This window comes from Erythrolamprus reginae, chromosome Z (assembly GCF_031021105.1).
Source record: "Erythrolamprus reginae isolate rEryReg1 chromosome Z, rEryReg1.hap1, whole genome shotgun sequence".
NCBI lineage: Eukaryota > Metazoa > Chordata > Lepidosauria > Squamata > Dipsadidae > Erythrolamprus > Erythrolamprus reginae.
Genome location: NC_091963.1, coordinates 66480774 through 66507769, shown reverse-complemented (window position 1 = coordinate 66507769; position 26996 = coordinate 66480774). Strand labels below are relative to the sequence as shown.

The window sequence follows — 26996 nt, the reverse complement described above, 5'->3', positions numbered from 1 at the left end:
CTGAGGAGGAAGCTTGGGTGGGTGGGCGGGAGGGAGGGAAAGAAAGAAAGAGGGGGGAGAGAAAGAGAAAGAAAGAAAGGAGGGAGAAAGAAAGAAAGAAAGAAAGAGGGGGAGAGAAAGATAAAGAAAGAAAGAAAGAAAAAAAGAAAGGGTAGGGAGGGAGTGGAGGGAGGGAGGACTGAGGAGGAAGCTTGGGTAAGTGGGAGTGAGGGAGGGAAAGAAAGAAAGGGGGGAGAAAGAGGGAAAAAAAGAAAATAAGGACAGAGAGAGAGAAAGAAAGAAAGCAGAGGGAGGGAGGGGAAGGGAGGCAGTAGAGGGGAGAAGGACTGAGGAGGGCGTTTTTGTTGGTGGGTAGGTGGTGAAGAAGGAGGGAAAGAAAGAAAGTGGGGGAGAGAAAGATAAAGAAAGAAAGAAAGAAAGAAAGAAAGAGGAGGAGAGGGAGAGGGAGAGGGAGAGGGAGGGAGAGGGAGAGGGAGGGAGAGGGAGAGGGAGGGAGTGGAGGGAGGAAGGAAGGACTGAGGAGGAAGTTTGTGTGGGTGGGTGGGTGGCAGGGATAGAAAGAAAATTATTTGAGCTTGGAAATATTGAATGAAATTATAGCAAAGTAAATATGGAAATATATTAATTGATGCATTGGTGTTCAGATAGATTTTCATAGTATTATTAGATTACTATAATACTATGATAAATATTTAAGAAATGAAGATTTTAAAGCATGGATTTATTAATCGTTGTGTTTTTGGTTTTGCTGGTTGTTTTAGTTTTAATAGTAATAGATTTTGGTTTTGTTTTATTATTAATTTATTTTAATAAAAAAGAAGGGATTTTTTCTTATTTATTTATTTATTTATTTATTTTTACTTCTATGCCGCCGGGTCCTGAAGGGACTGCCGCTCAGACACTATACTTTTCTGCCCACACTGAAAAAAAATTAGAGGGAACACTGGCTGTGGGTACTGCCTCCCAAGGACACATCCATCTATCCATCCATTACTCTGGGGGGAGAATTGCTTACCTCCTCAGAGAGGGTCCACAACTTGGGCATCCCCCTCATTCCACAGCTGACTCTAGAACACCATCTTTCGGCTGTGGTGAGGGGGGTTTTTGCCCACTTTTGCCTGGTGCACCAGCTGTGGCCCTATTTGGAGAGGTAGTCTTTGCTCATGGTCACTCACACCTTTATCACCTCGAGGTTTGACTACTGCAGTGCTCTCTAAATGGGGCTACCTTTGAAGAGTGTTCAGAAAATTCAAATACAGTAGTCCAAAATCCAGCCGTGTGAGCAGTTATGAACCTTCCAAGGCATACCCATCTTTCGTTCATTACTCTGCGGTCTGCATTGGCTGCCAGTTAGTTTCTGGACACAATTCAAAGTGTTGGTCATGACCTACAAAGTCCTACATGGCATTGGGCCAGATTACCTCTGAAACCGCCTTCTGCTGCACAAATCCCAGTGCCCGGTCAGTTCCCACAGAGTTGGCATCCTCAGGGTCCTGTCAACCAGACAATGTCATTTGGTGGGGCCCAGAGGGAAGAGCCTTCTCTGTGGGGCCCCCAGCCCTCTAGAATCAGCTCCCCCCAAAGAGTCACACTGCCCTCACCCTCCTTGCCTTCTGAAAAAATTTAAAGACCTATTTATGCCTGGGGCCATTAGATACTAGCCCCCTACCAATGAGTGTATTTATGGAGTGAATGGGGATGAATGTTTCTTAAAATTATATTGGAGTTTTTAAGTTCTTTTAGTCATATTAATTAGATTTTTTAGATGTATACTGTTATGTACTTTGATATGTTGTGAGCCGCCTCAAGTCCTCAGAGAGGGGCGGCATACAAATCCAATAAATAAATAAATAATAACCAATCATCCATCCCTTGCTTACTAATACCAGCACACACTCCCCACCTGCACTCCTTATCTAGTTAAAATGGTTAAAAACCCTCTCCCTCCCCCAACCCACAATTACCACCCCAACAAATCCCTCCCCTGCACAAACATCAGTACAATTTACAAAAATGATATTACAAGATGATTTTTAAAAAAAACACTGAGTATGAGTAAGTGATTGCATAACAATGGGGGCAGTGTTGTTCTTCAGAATAATAAAATTTAGAGGAATATTTCTAAAAGTTGGTCCCCGAACAGGGTAGTCCATGTCCTGGAGAAAGTATAAAAGTTGTCTCTATATCTCACAGTAGAGTTCAGGTTGGAAGGTCTGATAATACAACTCACAGAGGAAGAGGCAGGTGTAGTGGCAGTCTTTAGGATACACAGTCTATATTTTCAGCCCACTGATCATAAAGGTGAATCCCCTGGTTAAATTCAAAGGGACTTCACACAGGGGGCTCTTATGCTCTGCTCTCCTGCCAATTCTCATCACAGCTGCAATCAGACAATCCATAGACCAGGGGCAGGGCAGGTCTTGATGATGTGGATTAAGCTGTTCCCAACCCTTGGTGTATTCTTCGGCATCTCACTCTCACTAGCAGCTCTCACCTGTCCATTCTTCTCCATCCAATGTATTTCTCTTATTGTCCCACCGACTTTGTCTCCCTTGACTGTTCCCACCAGTCAGGTTGGCAATTGACTCAGCCTAATAATGGGATCCCCTAGCTGCTCTTACCAGCCGGCCAAATAATGTTGCCTTCATATGCCTCCTTCTGACTCATTATCCCCTGTTCAGATTTCTGCTAACACCGCTGCTACCACTGTCATTCCTCTATCACTGGGTCCGAATGTTGAACACAGCCAGGTGCTTTCCAAGCACTGACCACTCCAGTAATGTATCCAGTAATGGGCCTCACCCGGAAAAAGTGAGATCGGCGATCTGGTAGCACCTTTTACTGGGTTTCGGAGGCTGGTGCAGGTAGGTGTGTACCCAGCATGTGTTCATGCACCTCTGTGCAAAATTTTGCTTCTGCACATGCACCCAAAGTGAAATCTCACATGAGGACACTTGTGCGGGTGAGATCTCAGTAACGTTTGCCTTTTTTTGCTTAGAAGCAAAAGGGCAAAATTTGCCAGAATCTTACCTGTGCGAGCGTCCTTGTGTAAGATTTCACTTTGGGTGCATGTGTAGAATCAAAGTCTCAAATGTGGGTGAGTGCACACATGCTGGACATGTGTGTGTGTGCACGGCAACCTCAGGATCCCAGTACCGGTAGGTGTGTCTGCTCTTTGGCCAAAGATTGTCAACACTACATCTTTAGCTATTGCAGCATTAAATCAAGAGCAGATTGAACTTTGACGTGCAATCTTGGACAATAGAGCTGCTATATAATTTTTATTGTTAGTGCATTACTTGCATTGTGAATCTGTAAAAAAACGTTTTGTTTTATACTTATTTGCTTTTGCTGCTTTATGCAATGTCTGCCTTTCATTATTTCTTATTGTACCCTAATGTTTATGATTTTGAATCTGAATAGGACTATTTATTAATAATAATGGGTAATAGTAGCATCGCCCCCAAATGGGTGGGAGGTAGTATCAGTTTCAAATATAGTACAAGTATAGTACAATGGGTATTCAAAAACATCCTATACTGTAGGTCAATTTTTTTCAAACTTTTTTCTTCAGGAGAACCCTTTGGTGTCGTCAGATTTCTGGCGTAATCATGGTTGAAAATCACTGCATTAAGCTGTACATCCTAAAGCTGAAATAGAATTCTTATTGGCCAAGTGTGATTGGACATACAAGGAATTTGTCTTTGGTGCATATGCTCTCAGTGTACATAAAAAAGATACATTTGTCAAGAATCATGAGGTACAACACTTAATGATTGTCATAGGGGTCAAATAAGCTATCAAGGAACAATCAATATAAATCATAAGGATACAAGCAACAAGTTATAGTCATAAGTGGGAGATTGGTAATAGGAATGATGAGGAGACTAATAGTAATGCAGCCTTAGAGAATGTAGGCAGAATCAGCAAGTTCCGCTATTGCATACAGGTCCATGGCTGTGGAGTAGCAAACAGAGGGCGAGAGAGAGAGGCTGCACCGCCTACCCTCACCGGGAGTGCCAGGCTTGAGCGGGGCAATAAGCGGAGGCCATTCGCTCCATTCCACCCAATTTCTCTCCCCATTTTTTGGTGGCTGCGGGAGCTGGTAGGAGGGTCAGAGTGAAGGCAAAGCCAGAGTGGATGCCTTCCACTCCATCTTTCACTCCTCCTGCCCTCTCAGGCCCTGAGTGTGGGAGAAGTAGTAGGGCGCACTCTCTTACAGTGCCCTGTGCAGGGAAAAGGGAGATAATGAGTTGGCTACTTGGACAAGCATGGCAGCGTGTACACAGGCATGGGAAGGAGGCATGAAGAGGAGTGGGAGAGAACCTTGAGCTGCCTGGCGTGCCTCGGCCCTGGACTGGAAAGCTCCATGTTGGAGGTGCTGGAAAGGAAACCGCTCCCACCTCCTCCTCTTCCTCCTCCTCCTCCTACTGCTGCCTGCACTTTTGCCCCGCTGCTGCAGCAAGGGGCTAGAGGGATGATGCTGCTGCTGTCGGTGCCAATGCCGCTGCTGCTGCCACTCCTCCTCCTGCTTGGCGGCGGCTGCTGCTGAGCATGATTAATCTGCCAGACACGAGACGCAGGAAAAGGCTGCCTCACTGCAGAAGCTGGCGGGAGTGAAGGGGGGACCTGCCTTGCCTTGTCTTGCCTTCTTATTAAGTCACAGAACCCCTGGCTGGCCCTTGCGGAACCCTTGGATTCTGTGGAACCCTGGTTGAAAAACACTGCTGTAGGTATTACGGCAAGCTTTTCTGCACTGCAATCAATTGCCCTAATCCAATTTAATTTAAGAGATGGGAATTTGGGAGATGAAAATATTTCCTCCATTTTTAAAGTTTCATCTTGTTTACCTGAAAAATCCATTTCATACACAAAACACAAAATGCTTGCTAAAAAGTACTCTCCAGTAAAATGAATGGGACATTCCAAATATGGAAGATAATCCATATCTACATATTATTGTTGTGAAACCTGTAGAAGAAAGTAAGTTAACATAAATTTGATATTATAATGTTTCACTTTTGCTAAATTAGTTTCAGAGATGCCTTCCCATTTTTATTTTAAAAATATTGAGACTTGGTTGTGAATTAGCCTTTACCTTTTAAGTTAGGAAAGGTTTTGTTTTAATACTCATTCTTAATAAATCTATAAATGACAAGTAAGTGTAAGTTTTCAGATTTGTTGTAGTAGATTTTTGAATGGTTTTTTGTAAATGTGAAAGTACATTATACTATAACAGTGAATACTTATATAAACAGAGTTGAAGTAAAAAAAAGAGCATGCTTTATACTGGCAGTCATATATATATGATGAGAGCATAATAAGTTTGAAATAGATCTATACTAGTCTCTCTTCCTTTTCACTTATCAGCAAAAAATAAGTATACAAGCACACACACACACACGCCCCTTACTTGTATGTGTGTATTTATATAGTATAGCGTATACCAGGGTGATTTGACAGAAAAAACATATAAGACTTCCCTGAAGTGAAAACTGAAAGGATGAGATCCTGTGGCCTAGAAGTTAATTCTCTGCCTTATAAGGCAAAAGCTGCAAGTTCAAATCCTAGTGAGTGTATGGCTAGCTGATGAGGCCACAACAAGGCCGAAATAGATCTATACTGGTCTCAAATTCAGCAAAATATGTTTTTATATATTTAATTTAATTTAATTTAGATTTGTATGCTGCCCCTCTCCGAGGACTCGGAGCGGCTCACAACAAGCAATACATATACAAATCGAATATTAAAAAAACAATTTTAAAAAACTCTTATAAAAAAACAATCATACAGTCCAGACAAACCATACATAAATGGGAAAGCTAGGGGTATGTCAATTTCCCCATGCCTAGCAACATAGATGTGTTTTCAGGAGTTTGCGAAAGGTAAGGAGGGTGGGGGCACTCCTAATCTCCAGAGGGAGTTGATTCCAGAGGGCCGGGGCTGCCACAGAGAAGGCTCGTCCCCTGGGTCCCGCCAGACGACATTGTTTTGTAGACGGGACCCGGAGAAGACCAACTCTGTAGGACCTAATCGGTCGCTGGGATTCATGCTGCAGAAGGCGGTCCTCGAAGTATTCTGGTCTGATGCCATGTAGGGCTTTATAGGTCATAGCCAACACTTTGAATTGTGACCAGAAACTGACCGGCAGCCAGTGCATGCTGCAGAGTGTTGACAAGACATGGGCATATCTAGGAAAGCCCATGATTGCTCTAACGGCTGCATTCTGCATAATCTGAAATTTCCGAACACTTTTCAAAGGTAGCCCCATGTAGAGAGCATTGCAGTAATCGAATCTCAAGGTGATGAGGGCATGTGTGACTGTGAGCAGTGACTCCCTTTCCAAATAGGGCTGCAACTGGTGCACCAGGCGAACCTGAGCAAAAGACCTCCTAGCCACAGCTGAAAGATGGTGCTCTAATATTAGCTGTGGGTCGAGGAGGACACCCAAGTTGCGGACCTTCTCCAAGGGGGTCAATAACTCCCCCCACTAGGGTAATGGACAGACAGATGGGATTGTCCTTGGGAGGCAAAACCCACAGCCACTCCATCTTGTCAGGGTTGAGTTTGAGCCTGTTGACACTCATCCAGACCTCAACAGCCTCCAGGCACCGACACATCACTTCCAGCGCTTCACTGGCTGGACATGGGGTGGAGATGTACAACTGGGTATCATCAGCGTACTGATGATATCTCACCCCATGCCCTTGGATGAAACCAGCGGTTTCATGTAGATATTAAATAGCAGGGGGGAGAGGACCGATTCCTGAGACACCCCACAAGGGAGAGACCTAGAGGTTGACCTCTGACCCCCCCACTAACACTGACTGCAACTGACCAGAGAGGTAGGAGGAGAACCACTGGAGAACAATGCCTCCCACTCCCAACCCCTCTAGCCAGCGCATAAGGATTCCATGGTCGATGGTATTGAAAGCTGCTGAGAGGTCAATAAGCACCAGGACAGAGGACAAGCTACTGTCCCAGGCCCACCAGAGATCATCTATCAGTACAACCAAAGCAGTTTCCATGCTGGAGCCGGGCCTGAATCCTGACTGTTGAGGGCCTAGATAAATGGCTTCTTCCAAGGACCATTGGAGCTGGAACAACACCACCTTCTCAACAACCTTCCCCATAAAAGGAAGGTTGGAGACTGAATGATATTTGTTAAGAATGGCTGGGTCCAGGGAAGGCTTCTTGAGGATGTGTATGTATGTATGTATGTATATGCGCACACACATACATATATATATATATACACACACACACTTTTTTAAAAAGCCCCCTTATTTTCAATATGCCTTATTCCTTCATATATTTAGGATTGTAGCATTACTGTACATATTTTTGTCACAGAAATCTGCATATACAGTGGTACCTCTACTTACAAATGCCTCTACTAATGAACTTTTCAAGTGTTTAAGATTTGTTTGCCTCTTCTTAAGAACCATTTTCACCTTACAAACCCGAGGCCAGGTGCATACGTTCCCTTACTGCACATGCACTCTCTTACAAGACAGGGATTCCCCTGCCTTGCGACCGCCACTGCCAGGATTTCCCATTTGCTTGCCACCCTCGCTGGGGCTCCCAACATCCAGACTGCCAACATTGAGTGTTGCCAGCTGAAGTGCCTGAGATTTTCCCTTTGCTTTCCAGTGGCTGGAAAGTGGTGGGGGGTATTTGAGGAGGGGGCTCAGGATGCTAAGCAGGAAGGCAGACCCTCCTCCTCCCAGTTGGGAACAATGGGTGTCAGTATCCATCCATGGCAGCTCCTAAAAGTCCCCTAAACTTTTCTTTTAAACTTTTGGCAGCATCCCGGCAGATTCCTCACTGGGGAAGCCAAGGCAGCCCCTTCTGTTAAATATCTCACTTGCCTGCATTTCGGGAAGCCACATCACTAATCTGCGGGTCCTTCCAAGTGGGCAGGGAGAGCCCGGCTTGTCCACCCACTTTTGGCCAAGGAGAGTTGGGAAGCCGATCATATGCCAGCTGGTGGAAGATGCTGAAATGGGGACGGAGTGGCTGGGTGAGATGCCCCCTTCCTCCTCCTCCTCCTTCTCCTCCAGAGCCCTCGGGGACAGTCACGCGCTCCCCTTTGTCTCCCTGGCCAAAGAAGCAGCAGCCAGTTGAAGTTGCAGCCTAGAGTCTTAATCCGTCTGCTGCTTCACCTCTCTCGATAGATAGATAGATAGGTAGGTAGGTAGGTAGATGATAGATAGACAGACAGACAGACAGATGATTGATGGATATCTATCTATCTATCTACTGTATATACTTGAGTATAAGCCAACCCGAGTATAAGCCGAGGCACCAGTTTTTGCCACAAAACCTGGGAAAACTTATTGACCCGAGTATAAGCCGAGGTTAGAAAATGCAGTGGCTACTGGTAACTTATAAAAATGGAAACCAATAAAATTACATTAATTGAGACATCAGTTGATTAAATGTTTTAGAATATTTATTTTAAAGCAAACCAAAATTAGCTCTGTAAATTTAAAAGAGGGTAAACGAAAGCAATCTGGTAATAACAATAAATTAAAAAGTAAAAAAAGTAGCTCAATCAGCAACCAAGCTAAAACCTATTTCTAACCCTAACCCAGGGCTCTTTAAACTTGACAGTTTTAAGACTAGTGGACTTCAACTCCCAGAATTCCTGCACCAGCCATGCTACTTCAGGAGTAGGAGTTGAAGTCCACAAGCCCTAATTTTTCCAGGTTTGAAGACTCTTGCATTTCTAACCCTAACCCAGGGCTCTTTAAACTTGAGTTTTTAGAAGCCTGGAGAGAATTCATGCTGTCCCCCCCCCTCTTTAGCTTGCTGGCTGGCTCATTGGCTTGATCTCCCACCCCTGATCCTCCCTCCTCCTCATCTCCCTTTATTGCCCCATGTGTTGTGCAGGAAGCAGATTTGCTAAAGAGATCCACTTGGGACGGCAACAGGGAAATGAGGCGAAGGAGAGCCAGAATAGCCCACAGCCGCAGGGGAGGAGGAGGAAAGGAAAGAGCTGTCCTCCTCCTCCTTCTCCTCCTTCCCCTGCTGCCGTACCAAGTGGATCTCTGTAACAAATCTGCTTCTCTCTCCGGCTGGAGGCTTCTAAAGCCTGGAGAGAGTTCATGCCATCCCTGTCCTCCCCATTTAGCTTGCTGGCGGGGCGCCCTCTTGTGGTGATTCGGCGCCCTCTTGTGGTGACTCGAGTATAAGCCGAGGTCGGGTTTTTCAGCCCATTTTTGGGGCTGAAAAACTCGGCTTATACTCGAGTATATATGGTATCTATCTATCTATCTATCTATCTATCTATCTATCTATCTATCTATCTAACTATCTATCTATCTATCTATCTATCTATCTATCTAGGCTTGCTAGAGAACGGAGCGGAAAAAGTTTAAATTTTGGCGCTGGACGATGCGAGCTATATCCTTTGTCCCTATCCCGGGTGAAAGTTTTCCCAGGACAGGAGAAAGTCTTGGGGGGGGGAGGGGGAGGGATGGGACAGAGGGCCAGGAGGACCAGGGGATGGCACGGCAGACAGAATGATAGACACACATCTCCACTCACCTGCAGGTGGGGGAGGGGAGTTTGTGAGGCGTTTGTGAGGCAGAAGTTATGGGAGAGCTGGTAGGCTCCACTCAAGGTGGCCGGGAACGGAGCTATGGTGGTGGTGGCCAAGCTTTAGGGTTTCTGAGGGGAGGCTCAGAGAAGTGGGGAGCTGCCAACTCAGCTTGGGGGTGCCGAGTAGGGGCGACTCCAGACCCCAAGCCAGACATCCCCCTGTGCTTTGTTGCCTGTCGGGCAAGAGGGGGGAGGCAGGAGCTTCCTGCACGTGTCAATCCACCCACGAGGCTCCCTCCAGGCAGCCTCTGCTGTCTTTCCCCCCCTCCTCCACCCGCCTCCAAATAAGGATCCAAATACCAGCGGTAATAAGGCAAAAGGGGTGAGTTTTGGGATTGCACACGTTATTTGCTTTAACATTGATTCCAATGGGAAAAATTGCTTCTATTTACAAATGCTTCTACTTACAAACCTGGTCATGGAATGAATTAAGTTCGAAAGTAGAGGTACCACTGTAATTCAATGACACAGAAATGTTGCTTATGCATTTTTTATAATAAAGCCATGGTATTGTATTTTTCCTGTGCAATGAAGGTTGGATGAAGTACGAGAGAAATGCATGGCATCCCATTCCTACACTCAGCAATTTTTTTCAAGATACTAGACAAAAACTCTCTTTTTGCTAGCATTATGATACTCCTCTTCTGCTATAGCAAAACTATTCTTAGTACTAGAAGCACTGGCATATTTAAATCAAAGAGCTACTAACTTAGACATGTTGATCAGCCATGATTTGCAATGTTAAATGTAGGCTGCATAGTCAACTCTCAGTTTAGTGCAAAACTGTATGTGCTTTTATTTATTTTACAAAATTAAAAAATGAAGTGTTTAGGTTATGGAGTTCAGCAAATCATATGCTTTTCAGGCCAGCTTGTTGGCTTTTCTCCAGGGGAAAAAAAGGTGGAACTCATATTTTTTTAGAATTAATTTCTTTCCGGCGATTTCTGAGTTTATTGGTCTTCTTGGAACTGGTGAGCACAGGGTTGATTTTCTTTAAGTTTTGTTTTGGTATCCCAATATGATCAGTGTTTCTGGAATTCAGCTTTCTATCCGAGGCTACTTGTAGTTTCTGTTCTTGGAGTCTCTGTTCCCATCGCTAGGAAACATAATGTGAAATAATGTTAGCATTCCCAAAACTTTTGTTGCACTGGAAGCCATTCCTTCATCTACTCATGCATATTCACTATCAATGAAGCACTGACAATGGCCCTGTTACCTTGTTGAGGGGGGGAAAGTAAAAGAAGTAAATTTCCACTTTCCTGTCCTTATAGAAATATTTTACTTAGCAGCTCTTAGCAGTTAATACTTTGCAAAATCATGCATCTATAAGAATGGATGGTCTCCTTGTATACTTCTGGAACCCAGTTCTGGTAGCTGGTTGGATAAAAACAAAATCAGAGAATAGAGCCAATCCTACCAGGTATGAATGAGCATTTTTTTCCTTCTTGTCTGGGGCCAGGATAGTGACACATTTGGAAAGGATGGTTTACAAGGTATCTTTATGCTTCCCCCTCATAAAGGTTCCCAGTCAGAAGATAAATAGTTCTACATTAAAGTGTTCTAATTTGTATTATAAAACCATGCCATGCATACTCTAGCATCCTTTACATTATTCTTTCACTTATCAATTTTTTCTTTAAAAATAATAATTTACATCAGTGGTTAGAGCTAGAAAACACTTCTATATATTTTAAAATATTTCATTTGTTCTATTTAAAAAAAATAATTGAGTTTTTAACACATAAAGCATAAACAGACAAACACAAAAAATAAACAAACCACACATTACACCATACAGAAAAATTACAAAAACTTATACATTTTGAAATAAAGTTGTTTTACATGATCTTTTCTACATTGTCCCCTTTTACTTTGTCTAATTATTTTATTTCTGTCTTTTCTTCTATCCATTTATAAATTTTCCCCATACAGTATAATATTCATTTCTCTGTTTGTTCTGCAATTCTAATGTAATTTTATTCATTTTTGCGCATTCTAGTACAGTATCTTTCTAATTACCATTTGTTCTGTTGGAGTTTTTTTTCCAGTTCTGTGCAAAACCCAGTCTTGCCGCTGTAAGTACCTAGATTATTTGATATAGATTTGCCTTTTTATGTTGCCATCTAATAATTCCTAGTAAGTATATTTCCGGTTTTAGTTCTAGTTCATAATTTAAAATTTCTTTCAACCAATTTCTAATAACCCAGGATTTTTCTGCCACCACATATGGTAATATGTGCCACATGTGATGTTTTACATTTCCAACATTCTCTATTTAGATTATTGGAAATTTTAACTAATCTTGCTGGGTTGTAATGGCACCAGTAGAACATCTTGTAGAGATTTTCTTTATATAGTATAGATATTGTCAGTTTGAAATTTAATTTCCAAAGTTTCTTCCAAACTTCTAATTGTATACTATAACCAAAATTGGTCATCCATACTATCATGTTCTCCTTCACAGATTCTTCTATATTTTCAAAATTCAATAAATTCAATTGTTCTTTTTATTCATGAAAACCTTAATATATGAGATGGAGTAAATGTGACAATATGACAAGGATAAAACTCTGTTAAATAGTTTTTAGTAAAAAAAAAAAAAGCTTGGCTTTTAAATTTGTATTTTAATGTTTTTTAAACTTGTATTTTTCTGCTTATATATATGCAAGGTGGTTTTGGAGAGAAATTTCAGAAATATAAATAATTAAATACAAAAAGAAAAGGGGGAAAATCCCCAGAGCAAGAGTTGGATCAGCCTGCTAAAGAAGTATTCATTTTAATACTTCACCCTGAAATCCTGTGGTGCAGAATGATAAACTTTAATATTGTGTTCATAACAAGAACTGCTGGTTTGCTTAACAAGACTTATGCAAATATGCTCCTAATATAGCTTCTTTTATACATGAGCTTAACAAACTAAAGCACTAAACATAACAATAACAATATGTTGAAAATGCTTATACATCATTCCAGAATTCTATTTTTCTAATTACATATGAATGATTTTTAAAAATTCTATGACAATTTGTATTTCTCTATTCTTACTTACTTTGACCCTGAAATATAGGCTAGCATACTTCTTGCTATTGTGCATCCCATCCATTCTACATGCTTACAAGAATCTGTTCTTACCTGAAACCTTTTGCGTAATGGATCCTTCCACTTTTCCACTGAGCACTCATCAAGAAGCATCAACCTAAAAATAATTACGTAACAAAGAAGATCAGAATAGAAATGTATACAATCTTCATCCTATTTTGGTCATAGAATTTATTACCAATAGTTTTGATACCTTTAAAACATATAGGTACTTACTAATACAACTGAGCCCAACATTTATGATGCTAAATGCAACATTTATTAAATGAGTTTTTGCCCCATTTTACAAACTGAATCACTATCATGGTAGTTAGTAACAGGTTTGTTAAATGAATGTGGTTTCCTCATTGACTTTCCATGTCAAAAGGTCACCAAAAATGATCACATGATCCCAGGACACTTCAACCATCATAAATACGAGTCATTTGCCATGAGTCTGAATTTTAGTTATGTGACCACGGGGATGCTGCAATGATGGTAACTGTGAAAATAAGCACTTTTTTCAGTGCTGTTGTAACTTTGAATTGTCACTAAATTAACTGTTGTAAGTCAAAGTCTATTTCTACTGGCCAACTTCATAGAAGATAAATTACTATTGGTTCGCTGCTTACATTAGCTTATATATCAACATTATCTTATAGCTTAATGTGTTTAATACCATTTATAATGGAAAATAAGAAAACGTTTCTGGGCCAAACTTGTAAGATGTCTGTATTTAGGGATCCTCATCCCACAGGTTGTGGCCCACTACTGAGCCATGGCCTATTTGCAACTAGGCCATGCGACTGACAGGCCAGCACATGCAACTCAACTTGCACCAGTTGAGCTGCACATGCATGCATATATGTACTGGCTGCTGCTAATAAAAATTCAGCTGCAAACGCATGTGTGTGTGCATAATGCCATTGCTTATATGGTCTGGTTCCCCTCTTCTCATCCCCTCCCGGGCTGCCAAGCTGAAAGGTTTGGGAACTTCTGTTGCATTTGGTGATCCTGTACATAACCCAGAAAACTGGGCTAATTTTATTTTTTTAAACCTGATTGATCAGGACTTTTATTTTTATTTTATATGACCTTTAATTTCAAAGCAAGAGGAGTCAATGGGAGGAAAAACAGAGTGCTTTGATGGCTAAATAACTGTTCTTTTCTTTTCTTGATTTATTTTCTTAATCCCTTAATGTTAAATTTAATAGGATAAAGTATTAACCCCATACCACCTCTCTTCTGTTCTTGTAATGGGATATGAGAGAGCTTTAGAACATGGAGACCCACAGTCTCAATTGATATGAGCATGGTGAATGCATGTTTTGCTTTTAGTGCCAGATAATTAGTAGTGAGTGAAAAAAAATGGTAAGTTTTCTTTTTTTAAAAAAAATAATTTTATTGGATATAAACATTGCATATAACATTGATTACTTATACACACTTAACACAAATAAATACATATGAAACAGACATACAAACAAGGTAAAAAAAGAAAGAAAAAGGAAAAAAAATGAGGAAGAAAAATAAAGAAAAAAAAAAACTTCTAAATCTTTTCTTTTTACAGTAAACTATACAGTGTTCCCTCGATTTCCGCGGGGGATGCGTTCCGAGACCGCCCGCGAAAGTCGAATTTCTGCGAAGTAGAGATGTGGAAGTAAATACACCATTTTTGGCTATGGACAGTATCACAAGCCATCCCTTAACACTTTAAACCCCTAAATTACCATTTCCCATTCCCTTAACAACCATTTACTCACCATTGTTACTGGTACTCACCATTGAATTAGACACTTAGTGATCCTGATATTTATAAACATAATTATTTATTAACAATAATTATTTTTTTTTGTTATTTATTTGCAAAAATTATTAGTTTGGTGATGACATATGACATCATTGAGTGGAAAAAACCGTGGTATAGGGAAAAAAACACGAAGTATTTTTTAATTAATATTTTTTGAAAAACCGTGGCATAGGCTATTCGCGAAGTTCGAACCCACGAAAATCGAGGGAACACTGTACTGTTATCATATTTCATATGGTTAAACTGTATTTCTTTTACATTTTTTTTTTACTTTCAATGTATTTCCTTATTAATATCATTATCAATATTTCAATAGCTACATTTTATATAATATAATTGACTTGCAAACATTAAGATATTTTGATCCACAGTTTTTTAATTTTAGGGCATGACCATCACATATGATAATAAGTTCCCTCCATTTCCTGGCATTTCAAACATTTAGGGTCCATGTTTCGCAGGCCGAAGATGCCACCTGTAGAACGTTTTATATAAATTTTCTTTATAAGATGTTGCTTTTGTAAGTTTATAATTGGAGGTCCAAATTTTTTCCCATTGGTCCAAATTTATACTGTATCCAAAATTCCTTCCCCAGCTGATCATACATCCCTTGACAATTTCTACTTCAATTTTATAATTTAATAAATATTTATATATTCTAGTTATGAATTTTCTTCCTGGTTCTAATAATATCTTGTCCAATTCCATTCTTTTTTTCACAATTCCTTCTTTCTTTTTATCTTCATTAAATTTAGATTTTATTTGATAGTATGTCCACCAGTCTAGGGTTATACCTTTTTGTTTTATGGCTTCCAAGTCTTTTAAATTACCCTGAGCATCCAATATTTCATCATACCTTAGTATTCTCTGTAGGTTTATTATCTTTAGATATGTAAGGGCCTCCATACTGGATATCCATACAGGTATTTCTTTATAGTGGCAAGATTTAATTTTTAACCAAATTTTGTGAAGGGATTCTCTAATTTTATGAGTATAGAAGTATGAAAGTACTTTGTGTTTCCCATAACAAAAAAGGCTGTGCCAACCTGTTTGCAGTTCATGTCCTTCTAAAGTTAATAGTCTGACATTTTTTAATGTTATCCACTCAGTAATCCACTGCAATCCTGCTGCTTGATAATATAATTCTATGTCTGGTACTCCGAATCCTCCTTGTCGTCTATTATCTTGCAAGTCATTTTATCTTACTCTCCCTTTTTTCTTTACCCATATGAACCTTATCATTTTGTTTAAATCTTGGAAGTATTTTTGGTCTAATTTGATTGGAATGCATTGAAATAAATACAGTATTTTGGGAAGTATAGACAGTATTTTGGGAAGTATAGTCTACGGAGAGGGGCGGCATACAAATCTAATAAATAAATAAATAAATAAATAAATAAATAAATAAATAAATAAATAAATAAATAAATAAATAAATAAATAAATAAATAAATAAATAAATAAATAAATAAAAGAGTGAATAAATAAATAAATAAATTTAATAGCTGAAATTCTTCCCAATAATGAAATTGGGAGTTTATTCCAATTCTCTAATTTCTCAGCTATTTGTTTGCTTAATGTCATGTAGTTATCCTTTTTTAATGTTGTGCATCTTGCAGATATAACAATGCCTAAATATTTAGTTTTTTTAACCACTTGTATTGCCAAACTTCTTTCTAATTCTTGATTCTGTTGATTACTCATATTTTTAGTTATTATCTTGGTTTTAGTTTTGTTTATTTTCATACCTGCTACTTCCTCAAATTCGTTTATTTCTTTAAAAAGTTTTTCTGCTGATTCGAGTGGGTTTTCCAATATACAGACTATATCGTCTGCAAAGGCTTGCAGGCCTTGTATGTGAACGTTTTGTCTAATTTGTTGTAATGGTGTTTCTAATGTGAATATAAAAAGCAAAGGGGACATTGGGAACCCTTGTCTTACTCCCTTTTGAATGCTCAATTGTTTTGTAAGTTCTCTATTTACAATTAATTTAGCTTTTTGCTCTGTGTAGATTGCCTCTATCACTTTTATGTATTTTTGTCCAAATTTCATCATTTTTATTTTCTTAATAAGAAATTCCCAGTTCAAATTATCAAAAGCTTTTTGAGCGTCAAGAAATACTAATGCTACCGGTTTCTCTGAATTAATTTCGTAGTACTCCAATGCATTTAGGATTGTTCTTATATTGTCTCCAATACAGTGATACCTCATCTTACGAACTTAATTGGTTCCGGGATGAGGTTTGTAAGGTGAAAAGTTTGTAAGACTAAACAATGTTTCCCATAGGAATCAATGGAAAAGCGATTAATGCATGCAAGCCCCAAACTCACTCCTTTTGCCAGCCGAAGCACCCGTTTTTGTGCTGCTGGGATTCTCCTGAGGCTCCCCTCTATGGGAAACCCCACCTCCAGACTTCTGTGTTTTTGTGATGCTGCAGGGGAATCCCAGCAGGGGAATCCCAGCAGCGCAAAAACAGGTGCTTTGCTGGCAACGGAAGTCCAGAGGTGGGGTTTCCCAGCGAGGGGAGCCTCAGTAAAATCACAGCATTGCAAAAACACAGAAGTCCTCGAAACCCCATCTCCAGACTTCCATGTTTTGTGATGCTGCGATTTCGCGGGTCTCCCCTCGCTGGGAAACCCAACCTTCGGACTTCCATTGCCAGCAAAACACCTGTTTTTGCGCTGCTGGGATTCTCCTGCAGCATCGCAAAAACACGGAAGTCCGGAGGTGGTGTTTCTCATGGAGGGGAGCCTCATCTATTTGGAAGAAATCCATTCTGATCAGAATTTATATATTTATTAGCTATGTTTTTAGATCTTTCTGCAATTATTGTTGCGAATATTTTGTAGTCAACATTGAGGAGAGAGATTGGCCTAAAATTTTGTATTTTTTTTTCTTTCTTGTCTTTGGGGATCAAAGTAATTATTATTTCTTTCCATATTTGAGGGATTAAGCCTTTCTCTAAAACCTCATTAAACAATACTAGTAATAACTTATTTAATGGGTTCATCAATTCCTTATACATCTCTGCTGTCATGCCATCTGGCACTGGCGTTTTATTATTCTTTTGTTTTCGTATTGCTTCTTCCAATTCCCTTTCTGTTATTTCTTCTTCTAATATATCTCTATCTATTTCTGTTATGTTTATATTCTCTATTTGTTGTAGTTATTTTTGAATATAATCTGTTTTAATTTCCTCTTTCCTATATAACTCTCTGTAGTAGTTAAATATTATTTCTTCTATTTCTTTCTGTGTCATTCTTATATAGTTTTGTTATATAGTATAATATTGTTTTCTCTTTCGAATTTTTTGTCCTATTTTTTCCTGTGTTATTATATTAATTTTATGCTTTAATAGCTCGATTTCCTCCCTGTTCTCCTCTATTTTTAATCCTGTTGCTAATTTTTGTTCTAGGTCTCCTATTTTTTTTTGTAATTCATTAACCTCTCTATTATTGTTCCTGCTTCTTCTTATAGTATATGTGATCGTCAGTCCCCTTATAAAGGCTTTTGCTGTGTCCCAAAGATTTTGTACTGTGGTATCATCATTCAAATTAATTTCCATAAAATATCTAATTTCTTCTTCCATATAATTAATATTTTTTTTCTTTTAATATCGCATGATTAAGAAACCATCTTTTACTACTTTTACTTGAGTTTTTAATCTTACGAACTAAGGGATTATGGTCAGCCCATATGTTAGGCTTTATATTTTTAGGCTCTCTTCTATATTATTTAATGTCTTTATATCTGTTCATGCCATATCTAGTCTTGCCTAGGAGCATTGTGGTACCGAATAGTGTGTGTATTGTTTTTCCTCTACATGTCTTTCTCTCCAGGCATCTTTCAGGTGTAATTCCCTTACTAAATCAAAAAAGGTATGTGGCAAGCTCTTTCTTTCTTTCTTTCTTTCTTTCTTTTTTTGTTTTGTTTTTATTGCTTGGTATCTACTTTGGTATCTGGAACTGTGTTGAAATCACCAATTATACATATTCTTTCTTTTTCAAATTTAACCACATGTTCATGAAGTTTTTAATAATATTTCTTTTGTTCAATATTTGGGGCATATATATTTACAAGTAATATCTTATCTTGATCTATTTGTATCTCAACCGCTAAAATCCTTCCCTCTTCATCTTGATGGTTCTTGTGGTTTTAACCATTCTTTAATATACATTACTACACCCCTTTTTTTCTAATCATCTAATGCAGCAAATAGTTTCCCTAATCTAGGCATTTCCAGTAATTTCCTATGGTCTTTTTAAATGTGTGCTTCCTGTATACAAATTACGTCTACATTTTGTTGCTTGAATTTGCTAAATGTTTGTCTTCTTTTAATTGGTATATTAGTTCCATTGATATTAATTGAAATAATTTGGATTGCTTTTCCCATTTTAAATTATTGGGCTATTAACTTCTTCGCTTTTGCACTTCTAGTTTCTATCGGTCTTCCTTTCTGTTCCTCCTTTCTTTCTCCTCCTCTTCTGTTTTCTGTACTTAATTCTTCTTGGCTTCAGGATTCAGTCTCTATACTGCTATCACCTTCTGTTTCCAGTTCTTGGTCTATAAATTTGTTTGCCTTTTCTATGGTGTCTATTTTAATCCTTTTTTCTTTCCACATCATGAGTAGTGCTTCTGGCACTAACCACCTAAAAGGTATGTCTCTTCTTAAAAGCTTTCTTGTTAGGGACTGGAAGTCTCTTCTCTTTTCCCTGATTCTTCTTGGATTTTGTTTTAGAATTATGACTTCTTTTCCGTTATATGATATTCTACCTTTTCTCATGACTTTGTACACCTCTTCTCTTATTGATTTCCTTATAAATTTTATGTGCACCTCTCTTGATAATCGATGCTTCCTTATATAATTTGTTTAAACTCTGTAGTCTTCATCTATATTATTTCTGACTTCTTTTTCCAGTTCTAGGATTTCTGCAATAAAATCAGTAATTAAGCCCAAAATGTCTTCTCCCCTTCTTCAATTACATTTTGAAATCTTAAGTAATAAAATGCTTTTTCAAGCTCTAATTAAGCTATAGCACCCTCTAACTTTTTATTCACTTTTTTCAATCTTTCTTCCATTGTTCCTTGTCTCTTCTCAATCTTCTCTGTTTTCCTTCTATTTCTTTAATTTTATCTTCATACACATTTACTGTGTCTTGGGTTTTGTCTATTTTCTTTTCTAATCTTTTAATCTCTCCTTTTAATTCCTCAAATTTTCCTTTCATTTCTTCATGATGTTTTTCCATTATTTCTTGGGTTTGGTAAGAATTTTCATCAATATAACAATAAAAGACCTTTAGAGCATCACTCTCACCATCCTTGGACTACTTTTTCTATGATGAATGGAGAAATCTATATTTTTTTAAGACTTTGAATACTGTTGCTGGGTCTTACACTTTTAATTTCTCTTTAACAATGTTCTCATACAAATATAGTATCGTGAAATTTTAACAAAGAATATTGTTCAAAGATATTAGCCTTTCTTCCAAAACAATTTACAAAAAAAGAATCCATGAAAGCAATATCCATGAAAAACATTAATATATGCAGTTTTATATTGTATTAAATATGATGATGATGATAATAATAATAATAATAATAATAATAATATAGGGTATATATAGTATAGATCTATAATGGCAAACTTATAGCACATGTGCCAGATGTGGCACATTACACCCACTCTTAAGGCATGTGAGCTGTTGCCCCAGTTCAGATTTGCTATGCATGCATGCATGCCAACCGGTGTTCAGCTCTCTGCCATGAATGCATGGGGGCAGAGGGCATGTGGGTGTGGGTGTGCACATTGCATTTTTGGGTTTAAACATGTGCACATGCATTTGCATGCACACGGTCCGGAAAAGGTTAGCCCTCATTGGTATAGATCAGTGATAGCGAACTTTTTTTTCCTCAGGTGCTGAAAGAGCATGCATTCATGGGTGCCTGCACTCATAATTCAATGCCTGGGGAGGGCAAATACACCTTCCCCCAACCCCTGGAGACCAGAAACTTCCTGTTACCCAAGTTCTGGTGGGGCCAGTAGGCTTGTGTTTCACCCTTCCCAGGCTCCAAAGGCTCATGTGCCAGCAGAAATGGCTCCGGATGCCACCCGTGCCATAGGTTGACCATCCCGTGCCATAGGTTGACCATCATTGGTATAGATCAATGATATATAGAATTATTTAAAATGCATTAGTTTGCTTCATTGATGTATACTGTCTACTGGAAATTGATTCCAGAAATCATTTAGAGTGAATTGATTAGTTTATCAGGTACCTATTGGGATCCCAAAATTGAGACTGGATTAGATTCAAGTCCAAAGTTATTCAATGATATTATTTGGAGGTTCATGTTAATTTTGACCCAGCAGACATTTGGAATCAGGTTTGTACAAATCTCCTCACAGCAATGAAAGTGCAGTATTTTATAACATATTTCATCATCATTGTTTTGCCACAAGCAAGTTCTTTCTTTTTGTTCTAAATTGCTGGCCTGTTATATAATTCAAAAAGAGTTGCTGCAATATGGTTTATTTAACAAAGTGAAACACAATCCTTAATCAATCAAGCAATGCTTTTGATCTTTCTCATCCTATTTTACCTAAAATGAATTAAGAGTATAAATTACACCCAGCATTTCCAATTAGCGAACATGGTTGGAGAATGCCAGTTTGGGAAAGACCAATGAGCTTGTATATTTCGAATTCAGTTGACTTATGATTGGATAACTCAACCTTAATTTATATGTGCATCTGGGTAACATGCTGATTTGCTTGTGCAGTTCTTGAAAACATTTTTTTAAGGTTTCTGTCTTATGATACAAGAAACATGCAACCTTAGTGCTGTCCCAGCCTTGGTTCAATTTAAGGTTTCCACATTCTTTAATCTAAGACCAAGACCCACAATGTAATCACAAAAGAAGAAATTGTGATAGAAACAAGATTGTGGTATTTTTTTCAGCACTTTTCCAAGTAAGTGACCGTTACTTTTGACATTTTTAAAAACCACTGTAATTCAAACTGTGTTTATATATGGCTCAGTTCAATGGGAAATTCAATGTTTTGTTTTTACTGACTTTCAAATCTTTTGGCAAAACACGAAATTAAAACCTCAAAGAGCTTTGGAAATATCCCTGGCAAGCTTGTTTCATGAAATATATAATTCTTTATAATCCATTTCCATTCCTGAATTTAATTCTGAAAACATTCACCCTTTTGTATTGATATTCTAAAATATCTCAAGATTAACCAACACTTATTACTTTACTCGTCCCTTTCCCATTTTCCTACTTTCCCACTTTTTTCAGAATCAAAACTCAGAAGTTTAACCATTTCTTAATTTTTCAAAATATACTGCTCACAAAAATAAACGGAACACTCTAACACATCCTAGATCTGAATGAATGAAATATTCTCATTGAATACTTTGTTCTGTACAAAGTTGAATGCGCACAACAGCATATGAAATTGATTGTCAATCAATATTGCTTCCTAGGTGGACAGTTTGATTTCACAGAAGTTTGATTTACTTGGGGTTATATTGTGTTGTTTAAGTGTTCCCTTTATTTTTTGAGCAGTGTGTATCTTTTCTATTCTTTGTTATTATCATCTTTTGTAAGCATTAATGCACTCAAACCTATGAATGTGGTATTCAGATCATAATGACATACTCAGACTACTACTCAGGGCTTATGATAAAACATTACCAGTGCAGCCTTATAAACTGATTTGAAATTATCTTCTGAACATTATGGCTGAAAATGTTTTGAATCTAGATCTCAACATGTCCAGGTCTGTTTCTTCTACAATATAGGGTTTCTGGTGCATATATGTCTTGTCTTCAAAATTTTATGCATTCATTTTGCTGAAAATCTCAAACAAATAATGAATATAGTTTGCTGTCATCATCGATAAAGAATATCGATGCTATACATCTTAATATGAATTTCTTGATGTTTTATCATTACTTACCTGGTGTGCCATTCATAGCACATAATGAGTACAGCTTGTTTGGGCAGAACAGGTGGACACTGACAAGAAGAATTAGTATACAGTGGAATTAGAGCATGAGGAACTGGAGTCAAAGATTTCCAAACATTTTTCACATCAACCATTGTGGTTATTTCATTGCAACTTCTTCTCTCCACACTCTTTATTTTAGCATGAATAACTGCAAGATGCAAAATAATGCAAAATAAGTACAGTAACAAACTGGGACATACATTTGAGAAACATATATAAAATTACTCTACTCAATATATTTACCAGAGAGAATGTTCTGCTGAATTATGATGCTTGTTATATAGTTATAATTGTGTTGTGAGCCCACCAGAATGGCCTATTTTTCTTCCACTTTTTCTATTATATTCCAGCAGGCAGGAAAAGCCATTAAAATACTATACTAAACAAAATTAATCTTTATGTGAAACTGTTGATTAGTTCAATGAAGGATAAGTATTTTTGAAAACAAATGAGATTTCCATAACCAACATGTAGGACCTGTTTTCCTAGTCATAAAAAGTATAGCATGTAATATGTTTGAGCAAAGGCTCCAGCTGAAAGTTGTTATAAACAGCACAAACATTTCCTTAGACCTACTTATATATATTTATAAGATAAGTATTATAATTTGTTTCCTTACTAATACTTCTCAATAAGCCAATCTATTAACCAGACAGTTGTTTGCACTAGCAAAAATTGGGAATTTTAAAAAGCAGTTTGAGGATCAAATGCAAGGAAATGGAGATCAGCTTTAAAAATTCTTCAACACTTTTACTGTAGAATATCTGTCCTAACTGATGTTGTGGCAACCATTGATGCCATTGCCTAAGACACAAGAAAGTGATCATTTGCAAAACAGGACTTTTTCAGAAGTGATTTCAGTTATATGGAATGACCTCAGTTTGCCTCTTTGAAAAGAACAACTGCCATGAAATTAACTAGCTGCTTGGTAATCAGGTATCTTCCTTCATTCAGATGGGAGAGTGATTGAAATTGACACATAGAGAGAATCTGGGAAATAAGCAACAACTCCAGTTCAGCCTCCCTCCTTGTTTTCTTGACACAGTGATAAGGAAAACCAGAGGCCTTACATTAAATATAATTAGATAACTTATGAAAAGTTTTATACCAAAAGAAATGGACATAATGACCATGGGAGTGTAAAAAAAGCAGTGGAAATGACTTCCTACTACTTTTCCCATTGACTTTCCTTGTAGGACTTGCTCTACAAGGAAATTATAATCATATGACCACAGATGAACTGAAGCAGATACAACTTTGCAAATTTTCAGTCCCATGAGAGTTTATGAGTCCCAGATTTTGAAGACATTCTGTACGTGTCCATTTAATGTATACCCATTTAAAAATGATTCTCCTAATGATAAAATGTTTCACCAAATTGAAAGTTACAGGCAATCAGATAGGTTCAAGAGTTTTAGAAGGCTATAGAAAAATTTCATTGAATAGTATAAAAGCACATAAGATCAACTACACTTTCTCTTCTTTTTAAAATAAAGTGTTAGAACTCTGCTTTGACATATCTTAATATAAGCTTATTGGTAGCAAGGGTGGGGGTGGGGGAGAAAGGTGACAGGCATGAAAGAATCCTATATATACCAGGGTGATCCAACAGAAAGAACATATAGCCCCTCCCTTGTACAAAGCTGAAGGGATCAGATCTGGTGGCCTAGAGGTTAACTCTCTGCCTTACAAGGCAGAAGCTGCCGGATCAAATCCCAGTAAGGGTATGGCTAGCTGATGAGGCCAGTTCAGGGCCGAAATAGTGCTATCCTAGTCTCCCTTAATTTTAAAAATTCAGCAAAAACTTGTGATATATGGTTGCTGGCTAATGATTAGTAGAAAATAAGTGCATCTCTTACCTATCTTCCCAGAATGCACTTGTGGACACAGAAACAGCGGTCAACTGACCTTAGCTCTCAATTAATGCATAGCAAGATATTGCAGTTGTTGTTACACAATTGGAAGCAGAAAATGTCAGCTTAAATACTGGCTGTTCCCCTCAAAAAGTGTGAAATCCTTCCTTCCTCCCTCCATCCCTCCGTGTATGAAATTCAAATGATAGTATATTTTTTTTCATTGTCAAACCACATTATGTTTTCATCTAAAAACAATGTAAAAACACCTTCTTTCTCAAAAACCCATTGATCAAAATGAACTATCTTAAATATATAAAATATAAAATTCCAAATTTAAGGAAAACAAAAACAAAATAGAAAACCAAGGCAGCACAATTGTATTTTGTTTTTGTTTTTTTTCCTTTCAGTCCGATTTCCCTGCACTGAAAATCCCTGGACTAGTGCTATCCTAGGATAGTGCTATCCTAGTCTCCCTTAATTTTAAAAATTCAGCAAAAACTTGTGATATATGGTTGCTGGCTAATGATTAGTAGAAAATAAGTGCATCTCTCATCTTCTGTCTAGGAAGGGGAAGAAGAAAGAGGAAATCGGGGTCGTAAATATGTTGCCTGTCTATAATTATCATCACCGTTGCGCCCTTTCTTACCATAGCTGTAGTTTTTGTTCAGATAAATCGCCAGCGTGGGTTTTATTTTCTTGCATCTGCAGCGTTCTAGAAGTTTTATTAGAAGAAGAAAAAAGAAAGAGGTAAATTCCCATCGCCGCCAACTTCCGAGTAAAAGTGAGCCAACCAAAATAAGAAGAGAGAAAAGGCACTTACTGGGCATCTTGCACTCTGGGACCAGCGGCTTCTCTTGGAGCATCACGTCTTCCGAAAAGTCAATCCACTTCACCTCCTCTTAACGAGAAAACAGGCACCCCAAAGGGGCAATGAAAAATTGAAAGGCGAAGAAGAGGCAGGAGGGAAGCGGGAAAGCTTTCCTCTCATTTCTCAAGATACTTTACAGCTTCCGTCCGACTCCAAAACCTATCCTCTTGCGTTCACACATGCACAGATTTATCTCCGCCCTGCCCCCACATAAGGTGCACCGACCTGAGAGAGATCTGACAAGCTGGCCAGCCCCGCTCTTGCCATTTTCGGAACAGGCCGTCTCTGAAGCGGGTCGGTTATTCTCTCCCAGCTGCCAGTGAAAGCGAGCCTGAAATCTGACTGGCCGGCGATGACCATCTAGGAAGCGGCAGTGGGGAAAGATTGCGGGGGTGGGAGTTTCTCTCTCGCCTTGGTCGAAATTTCCTCTGACTAAAGAGACCTGACCCAAGGGGAAATCGTTGGGTGGATTCTGAAGCTATCTGAAAAAGCTACAGCCCGCAATTAGAAGCAGAGGACCTGTTGGGTTTCCCTCGAATATCTCAAGGGCTGGCTGACCCCGAAACCGATCGCTTGTTGTTCGGAATGAGCACTTCTGAAAACTGGTCGAAGCGGCGTGGCTGCAGTGCTCCTGGGTCCTTGAGGCACCCCTTTCTGGTGGAAAGTTCCTCCGAATCCCGAAACTTTCCCCGCTACTGACTATCCCCTACCCCACCTACAGCAGTGCCGTTCCCTTGCTATATAATCCCAAACCAAACAATCAAAAGAGCTTCTAATGGGAGCCAACGGATTATAGGATTGACGTGGGATCGCTTGGAGTTTAAATAGCCTCTTCGCCTCACCTGCCGGGAGATCCGTAACGATGGCCTCTGGGGCTATGCACACGCCCCGATCATAGACAGGCAACTCCTCGCAGGATAAACCTTCGGGCCAACTGTGATTGTATCTCTTCATGAGGGGCTCGCAGCCATCGCGAGCTCGCTGGCACAGAGATTTGCAAGGCTTGATGGGGTCGTGGAGAAATTCCACTGTGCAAATGGGGGCGAACATAGCACATAGAAAGAAGCTAAGCACCGGGCTGCAGCCGAAGTCTACCAGCTCCTGGTACTGCTCGATGGCGAGGACTGCGTTCTCCTGGGTGCTGTGGTGCAAGTGATTAGGCATCCGCGTCATGTTCCAAGGCATATATCGGCACATCTGAATGCGAACCGGCTCGCAAGGAGACCCAGGTAGCAGACCGACAACCGCCCAGCAAAGCCAGGGCGAGAGCCAAGCCAGTAGGATTAGCAGGGCCATCCTCTGGACTGAGCAGACGCCGCCTCACAGCTTGCCTGCACCTTTTCTGCTCTGTGGGGACAGACCGCCGGGAGGAAGAGCCAAGGATGTGCGGGCTCTCTCCCAAAGGATGCGAGGCTGGGTCGTCGAGCCTCGGTCAAGAGGCAACCATAGGAAGTGGAGGGACTGGGGACAGTATTTATAACCGATTGTGCCAGTGACGTGTGAATTGGCTTCTGTTTGCCGGCCCGGTCATTACTGGAAGGGAGGGGGGAATTTTGTATGCGGACTGAACTTCCGTGGCAAGACGCAACTATACCACATTTCCACTAAATTTCCACTCCCCCCTCATCTGATTTAATGCAGATAATGAATTATCAAAGTACATTGAAAAGAAGCAGTGTGGTTGTGTAGAAGAGGGCGTGGAGAGGGCGTGAGTTGGAGGCAGAGGAGTTTAATTAAATGCTATAGGTACAGAATACT

At 39.2% G+C, this 26996-nt stretch overlaps 1 protein-coding gene across 1 annotated transcript; it reads right to left on the bottom strand.

Annotated features, from left to right (window-relative positions):
- Positions 1–10432: 10432 nt before the first annotated feature.
- On the bottom strand, positions 10433–26534 carry SFRP4 (secreted frizzled related protein 4). Its single transcript, XM_070767057.1, has 6 exons — positions 26081–26534; positions 25191–25268; positions 25017–25082; positions 22464–22662; positions 12739–12802; positions 10433–10702 (listed from the first exon to the last, which is right to left on the bottom strand). Exons 1-6 carry the CDS (start codon positions 26532–26534, stop codon positions 10514–10516), a joined length of 1050 nt encoding a protein of 349 aa, XP_070623158.1. The 3' UTR covers positions 10433–10513.
- Between the last annotated feature and the right edge of the window lie 462 nt (positions 26535–26996).

Excerpts from the sequence above, each read along its gene's own strand:
- SFRP4 (XM_070767057.1), bottom strand. The coding sequence starts at position 26,534 with ATGGCCCTGCTAATCCTACTGGCTTGGCTCTCGCCCTGGCTTTGCTGG. Across the intron at positions 25,269-26,080 it reads CGTTACGGATCTCCCGGCAG|AGGAGGTGAAGTGGATTGAC; the intron begins GTGAGGCGAAGA and ends TTTCTCGTTAAG. Across the intron at positions 10,703-12,738 it reads CATTACGCAAAAGGTTTCAG|CGATGGGAACAGAGACTCCA; the intron begins GTAAGAACAGAT and ends TATGTTTCCTAG.